At 43.1% G+C, this 7,569-nt stretch overlaps 1 protein-coding gene across 4 annotated transcripts; it reads left to right on the top strand.

The window, feature by feature from the left end:
* The first annotated feature begins 130 nt into the window (after nt 1-130).
* LOC114802271 (chromatin complexes subunit BAP18) lies at nt 131-6,066 on the top strand. 4 transcript variants are annotated; one of them, XM_029001012.1, is made up of 6 exons: nt 131-579; nt 1,023-1,117; nt 1,549-1,650; nt 2,904-3,124; nt 3,914-4,018; nt 5,422-6,066. In XM_029001012.1, the coding sequence occupies exons 1-6, from the start codon at nt 559-561 to the stop codon at nt 5,484-5,486; spliced, it is 609 nt and encodes a 202-aa protein (XP_028856845.1). In that variant the 5' UTR covers nt 131-558; the 3' UTR covers nt 5,487-6,066. The 4 variants fall into 4 exon arrangements, with proteins under 4 accessions (XP_028856845.1, XP_028856864.1, XP_028856856.1 ...); XM_029001023.1 differs by having other exon boundaries at nt 137-579; nt 3,917-4,018; XM_029001031.1 differs by lacking the exon at nt 1,549-1,650 and having other exon boundaries at nt 132-579.
* The last annotated feature ends 1,503 nt before the right edge of the window (nt 6,067-7,569 follow it).

The raw sequence follows: 7,569 nt of genomic DNA, 5'->3' as shown, positions 1-7,569 counted from the left end.
CACAAAGTAGGCGCGTAATTTTCTTGCCCAATGAACGGATAGATTAGAGCCATGTACGCCTTCTACATGAGCGCTTGGGATGCCAAGCCTGCTAATTTTACACTATTTTTAAAAAACAAAACCGGCAGGGTCGCGCAAGTCTCTCCGCTTTCAAATGGCAATTTGATTAAAAGTTCATTTTAATTATTGTCTTATTTTTTTTTTTTTATAGTGAAGTAGTTTAGTCTGACCTAAGTCTCTCGCGGACACGCAGCAATTGGCAACACGTTTGTTCCAAGCGCTGGAATCAAGAGGTTTAGCTGTTTCTAGGGTTTACTTTCTCCAAACTGTGACCCGAAAAGCCCAAAATGACGTATCCCCGGGAATTTTAATCACGTTGACCGCGGATATATATAATATATATTAGTGTGGGGTGCATTCGAGTGAGATTGAAGCGCACCAGCGCCGAATCAAGACTCGCGTCTTAGCAAGCCAAGCTAGCTAGGAGGCTACCAAACAACCTGCGAAAAGTATTAACGTTCCTGGGTTGGCTGACGACACAATTGGCCGGACGGGAAAATGACCTCCGCCTCCACTAAGGTAGGCAACGATCCATTTTTGTGCGCGATTGGTTGTTGCGAGTAATAAAACTCCCTTTGACCGATGCTGACATAATACGATGTGATGTAGGGACGACAGGGTTGTAGTAAGACGCTGCCACCTGCGTGTTGTGCAGATGCTGCAGGATATCTTTAAACGGTGCAATAAACGCGACGATCCGATGTGAAACACTGTGCCCGGGTCTGGAACGGTTGCATAAAAAATGCATTTAAAAGACAGATTTTCATATTTGCGAAAGAAAAATGAACCTTTTATCAAAGTTCAAGGCCTTCGTCCGGTGCCCACCACGATGCTTAAAAAAAAAACCCCGATCATCACAGTGGTGCCCGACCGGCCTTCAAGGGTTAAACAAATAACTCAATTTGCCTTTCAGGCACGGTCGAAATAATATAAAAACATGTGTCGATATTTGGTGGTCCCAGGTCGGAGAGATCTTCTCGGCGGCAGGAGCTGCGTTCACCAAGCTGGGGGAACTGACCATGCAGCTGCACCCGGTGGCCGAATCCAGTCCAGCCGGGTGAGAAATTGCAACCTGCACGGTTATTAATACAAAATGTAACAGAGAACGTGTTGTGGGGTTCTTCTGAGATAATCGTAACTCTTTGAGTTGGGGGTGTGGCTGATTACATTCTTCAGACGTCCAACAGCCAAGTTATACTCTTGTAATCAATATATTCACTCCAAAACAAGACTCCATGCTGACCTCGCAGTCGTGGTTCCGTTTGCATTCCCGGTTCATTTCGTCTTTTTAAACACTTTGCTGTTTTACAGTGAAAGTGAATTCTCTGAAAAGCCATCTTGAGCGCTGCTTTCTCTTGAATTTGTCTCCTACATGGTCTCGCAACAAGTTGGTCTCGCAACGGCTGATGGGCGTGTTGTGTTTGAATGATGCAGCGTTCCCCGGGCTCGGCATTCCTTTTTGTCCACCATGGCTGTGTCTCATTGCAGAGCCAAGTGGACAGAAACAGAGATAGAGATGCTGCGGTCGGCTGTGAGGCGCTTTGGTGACGACCTGAACGCGCTCAGCTCCGTCATCAAGCAGCGCACTGTGTAAGCATGCTCACTTCTCCACCCGCTCACACTAGCTTTGGATCTTTGGAGGACCATGAAGTAGGTTAGTTTTGCCAGGACTAATCAGATAAACTCCTACTTGAATAGTAAAATACTATTAAACCCTGTACCTTGCATGAAAGGGGGTGATAGTGGTCCACTGGGTAAGACGCTCGCCTATGAACCAGAAGAACAAAGTCACAGGTTCAAACCCCACTTACTACCATTATGTCCCTGAGCACTTAACCCCAAGCGTCTCCAGGGGGACTGTCCCTGTAACTGCTGAGTGTAAGTCGCTCTGGATAAGGGCATCTGATAAATGTCATGTAAAGAAACAGAATAGTAAAACCAACATTTATGTATTTATACAAATAAATATCAAGACCTGAATGAGTTAATTTATTACTTCTTTTATAACTTTCTCGGTATAGGATTCATTGATCATCTTTTAAAGTTCTTAAAAGTCCCCTATTATGCTATTTTATGTAGGTATTAGTGCCTCCCTGAAGTCTCTTCCTGAAATTCAGCCGTGGTGCACATTTACAGCCACATAATGACATAATGACACACACATTTCAGTGTGTGCATCTTTAAATGCCAATGAGAAGAGTGGCCTATAGAACTTTGCGGAATTACGTCATCATGTAAAAAAGTTTTTTCTTTTCCCAGAAAGAAATAAAATGAACCCAGTGGTTCTTCAGAGCCTTGCATGCTCATTTTTACATCCAGTCACCTACTAACTGCAATGGTCCACTCATTTTCCAGCCATGACGGTTGGTGGCGTAACGTTCCCCATACGTGGGGCAGTGGTGGCCTAGCGGTTAAGGAAGAGGCCCCGTAATCAGAAGGTTGCCGTAATCCCGATCCGCCAAGGTGCCACTGAGCAAAGCACCGTCCCCACGCACTGCCCACTAAGGGTGATTGGTTAAATGCCGAGGACACATTTCACTGTGTGTCACAATGACAGTCAACTTCACTTATGATGACTTAAGGATAGAAATTGCAGATCCAATCGTCGAAGCTGATGTTCTTTATACATATCACCATTTCTAGCCACTGCAGGACCACAGACAGGCAGGGGGAACTTGTATGCGTTTTATTTTTCATAATAGGGAACCTTTAAATGACCTTATTCGATCAATTCAAGAGAAAGCAAGCCAGAAACTGTTAGTGATGGCCTGCTTGTGACGGCCCTGCTTTTATTTGCACGGCACCCATAATTAACGACCTCTGTCAACCATGTCTGACATCAGGGCACAGATCAAGACGACAGTCAAAAGAAAGCTGTACGAAGACAGTGGCATTCCTTTGATGTCTGACCCTCAGAAGAAGATTGCTAAAAAGGTTCCCGTTGCCATGGCGCCGCCAGCACCTCCCACTGTCATCACTGTACCGACGTCTCAGGTGGTCGTGACTGCAAGTCTGCAGGGGACCTCCCCAGGTCCACCCACCATTAAGAAACAGAAGACTGCAGGTGCACGTTTTTTGTATTCTTTAAGGAATTAGGAAGCTGTATAATGCGGGGGTCATGTATGATATGAAATTCTGCAAGTTATAATTCCATTAGCATCTAGACATTGGGTTTGAGGGTATGTCTCCTTAACATTCTTCTCCTGTGGCTATTTAACAGATTTTGGACATTTTCAGCTGTGTGACTAATGTTGTTTCCCAAATGCTGCCATGTGCAACGATGAAGTGACAAGGATAATGTGCTGGTGCAATTTTCAGAACTTGTTCTTATTTTGCCGAGTGAAGTACACACTGGTGCGGGGTACTGACCCACTTTCCTATTTTTATACAATTCCAACATAATCGTACTGTTCCCTACCCCGATGTCCCTCCTGTCCCAGCCGTCCCTTGCGTCAGTACAGTGAGGCAAGCATTAACTTGTCCCGCTTTTGATACATGTGCAGTTGGCCATATGCCACTTTTCTTCGGTGAATCATAGGCGTTACCATGGGAACGTGACACATCTGTGGTGAAGCTGGTTCCCTCTGATCCACACAAAGCTTTTCAGGACCTACACTGACAGGAATTGAACAATTTACTGCTTTCTGTCAGCAGGGCCTTGTTAGACGCAGTACCTTTTAATGGTATACAGTACAGTACAGTACAGTAACATCTGATCTGTCCTCATATGAACCAAAACAGGGAGTAGCACACGTTGGAATGGAAATAGCTGCATCTTTTGAGCAACTCGACCTGTGAAGTACACCATATGAGATAATGTATGTATATAATATATTTTTGACCCCTTCTCCAGCAGACGTCACACTGAGTGCACTGAATGACTCTGACGTTAACAGTGACCTGGTGGACATAGAGGGACTCTGTGAAGGCTCCACGAAGAAACTTAATTTTGATCAAGGTAAGTGAGTTTAATTTACCATTCATTAACTCGTTTTAATTCAATTGTTAATATACATGACTATCTCGGAGTTTCCTGTGAAAAATAATAAGCTTACAGGGATTTATAAACATTTCTGCAGCTCTGGATTCCTGAATGAACGCAGCAAAAATGATAATTGAGCAGGTTCCCCTTTCGCCTTCAACCCTGGGCCACTGAGCATGGACTTTGGTACCAAGCGGTTAGTGGCAGATCCCTTAAGTTGCAAGCTCTGGCCTCCATGGATTGGACTTGTTTTTCCAGCATATCTCACAGATCAGACTGGAAAATGTTGGCCAAGTAAACTGGTTGTTGCATTCCTCAAACCATCCTTGTCACCATTCAGCAGTGTGGCAGGGCACTCACGTGGATGTTATCTTGTCACAAACAACTTGCCTAAACATTGTTGCTGATCAAGTTCACCCCTCCATGTAAAAAGTGCATTCCGATGCCATATAAGTGATCGAGACATACCTACAGCAATTTGAGCTACATTAGATCTTCCCATGACCCTGTCACCAGTTTTCCTTCCTTGGCCAATTTATACCAAGTCCTTCTGTTCACTTTATTTAACGGGAGTTTAGCACATAATGGCCTCACCAATAACATTAGACAGAACCAAATAGAACACAAAGTTGAAGATGTTGCAGGTTAAAGCCAAATGATTTTTTTTATTTCTTAATATGACTTAATTATGATCAGCCGATGTTTTAAGAGTTATTAATGCAGGTGTTTAGAAGTTTGCCACAAGTGTAACTTTTCATACTGCACCCCCCACCAAATTACCATGAAAGTCCCATTAAGCCATATTACTTAGAATTAAACATTATCTTTGTTGGGAGCAGGTGAGTAAAAGTCAGGAATAACAAATCTATAATGAATTCATTTAAATCTGCCTTGGGAGCGGCGAGTGCTATGATATTTAAACCCAGCCCTGTGTGCCCCGCAGGTATTTGGTTTCAACCCAAGCGAGCACCAATTTAGCTAATGGGCTCCCACACATCTTGAGCCAATGAGGTTAACCAATAAGGCATATCAGGGCATGTGCTGCTTCATTGAATCCGCTACCTGCGGGATGTGTGCTTCAAGTGGGTCTGCTAGTGGTGCAGTTGAGCCTGGATGGGTGGTGCGTTGCCTAGTGAATATTTTATGGTTGAAAGTTAATGGGAGTCCATTCATTTAAAAATGCCCTCACTCTTCAAAGGCTTCATGACTTTGCTTGTAAGAGATGGTGGACGATGTCAAATGTTTAAAGGTTGTCATTAATAGACATGTTCTTTTACATGAAGGGTAAAGTTGCTGCTTTAAAAAATGTTGGCAGTATTATTCTGCTAATGGAAGGGTGAAAAAAAACTTTGTTCATAGTTATGTTTTTTCTTTTACAGACAGCCTCAATCTCGACTCCAGCCTGATAATGAACTCCTCTGATCTTCCACTGCTCTCCCGTTGAACTTACCTTCAGCTGCCATCCAGACATCCCCACCCATGAAGGAGAGGTGGCTGCCACCCATGGGCTCAGGGCCTCAGAAGCACTCCATGTTTTCTCCCATTTCATCAGAGGAAGATTTTTTTAAAATTATTTAATTTTTTTCTGTTATTAGCAGTAGCGGTGTACATATATGCAACTTAGAATTTTAAAAAATAATTGTTGTACCTTACTGACTGCATAAAAACGGTGCTCAACACAAGTTAACCTGTATGTACACCACTATTGAGAAAAGAAACAGTACACCCCCCCTCCTGTTGATGAGCATAAATGTGCTTTGTCGATGCTTTTTAATCCTGTGTGGCACATAGTGACCGTAAGCTCCACAGATAGTGCTGCCACTGTAAACCTTGACAAGTGATACACTCACCACCGGTATGTTTCCCTGTATTTTGCAGTCATATTTATCAAGCTGTCTCTCTTTTTACTTTTTAAAGTACCCTACAAACTTTGTAAACTACTTGCTGAGCTCAGTGGAAACTGTACAGACTTTCTTTTCAAAGTTGAAATTCAATAAAAAAAATGTTTTGTTTTGTAGCAGCTATATTTTCGGTCATTCATATTATTCACCAGTGTGAAAAAGAGAAATGCATATGTGGACTGCTATACAAAAATATTAAGATATTGTTTGTAGAATAAATTCTAATTATTTAAAAATCTTTTATTAATTGGTGTATATCAAACTCTTGAATTCTTGGAAGAAAACATTGGGTCTAAAACAGCAGTCTAGAACAGAATTTCATGCCATGATAAACGATGGTATCAGCAACTTATCAGTCACACCGTTATCAAAATACCTGCATATATCCCTCATAATACGATAACATTAATGACAAAGATGTCATAAAATGATCCTATTAGGAATAGGACCGGAAAACAGAGACGTCGAAATTCTAGACTCTTCTCCATAGCTGCTGTGTGTGTATGCACACAAGCCTCACATCTCACTCTCCTAACAAGTGCGCTGCCTGTCACTGACAGATGACCCGGGCACCGAGCGCAAAAACGAGTGTGTGAGTGTCTGCCTGAGTGGAGCAACACAAACCATACTGGCAGCCCGGGCAGAGGGCAGCTACCAGTATTGATGTGCTGCTAATGCCAGGCACACAATCCAAGATGGGGAAGTTTTAATGAGACCTGGGAAGGGAACATTTCCACGGACGCTTCTCCAAATGTCTTTTGCAGGCTTGATAACTGCATAAGTAGCTTACAGAGTTAGAATAATAATCGATAAATATTCAAAACGATCTGAGATGAAACCAATCCCTTCAACAAAAAAAAACAAAAATGAACTCAGATGATACCTGGTGTGGAAAAGAATAAATTACATTTGCACACCAAGCCCTGGCTGACAAAGTAATCGGGTTCATTTGATCCCCTTCCCCACACACAACTGTCCCATTTAAGAGGGTGGTTTCACCTGACACCGTCTCAATCCACAAAATATCTGTTCATATTCTGCCTCCACTGTATTAATAATCCAACGCCTCGGTCAGCACCATCTGAGCCTGTTTGAAGGAGGCCGATGAATCGTTGGCCTTCGCCTCGTGCCCCTTCTTCCTGCTGAAGTGCCAGCGTCCCCAGTGACAGCACATAATGATTTGGATTTGCCCCTTACAACCTGCAAACCATGATGTGCTGCTAGAGGGTGCTCTGGATTACTTCGGTTAGAGGTGGAGATCTGCAAAAAAAAAAAAAAAAAAACCTGGGGTCCAGATAAAAGAGGAGATTAAAATACAGATGTTTCACCTACATGATTAAGGAATGCAATGTTATAAACTTTATGAAAAAATTTGTAATAATAACAACATGAATGCAGCATTTTCAGAGCATCACAAATATATGCATGGCAGGTAATGCAGGCCTGGCATCCCACCCTTCAGAGAGACACAGAACACCCCTGGCAGGAGGATCCTATTGCCGAGGCTTCCAATGAGTAAGGGTCAGCCGGATCCTTCGGAAAAAGCCCATCCTCGTACCATATCAGTAATGCCCTTTCAAGCACTTCTAATAGACATGCCGCACAAAATGGATGGCCAGCCAATCC

The sequence above is a fragment of the Denticeps clupeoides genome, chromosome 1 (genome assembly GCF_900700375.1).
Source record: "Denticeps clupeoides chromosome 1, fDenClu1.1, whole genome shotgun sequence".
In the NCBI taxonomy this organism is placed as follows: Eukaryota; Metazoa; Chordata; class Actinopteri; order Clupeiformes; family Denticipitidae; genus Denticeps; species Denticeps clupeoides.
The sequence above is the reverse complement of the archived record's forward strand: the minus strand, read 5'-3'. Positions and strand labels throughout refer to the sequence as shown.

What these genes read in the sequence shown, in the direction of transcription:
- LOC114802271 (XM_029001012.1), top strand. Translation starts at nt 559, where the DNA reads ATGACCTCCGCCTCCACTAAG. An exon ending in GCCGAATCCAGTCCAGCCGG is followed by an intron (nt 1,118 to 1,548) that starts GTGAGAAATTGC and finishes GTCTCATTGCAG; the next exon opens with AGCCAAGTGGACAGAAACAG. An exon ending in GAAACTTAATTTTGATCAAG is followed by an intron (nt 4,019 to 5,421) that starts GTAAGTGAGTTT and finishes TTTCTTTTACAG; the next exon opens with ACAGCCTCAATCTCGACTCC.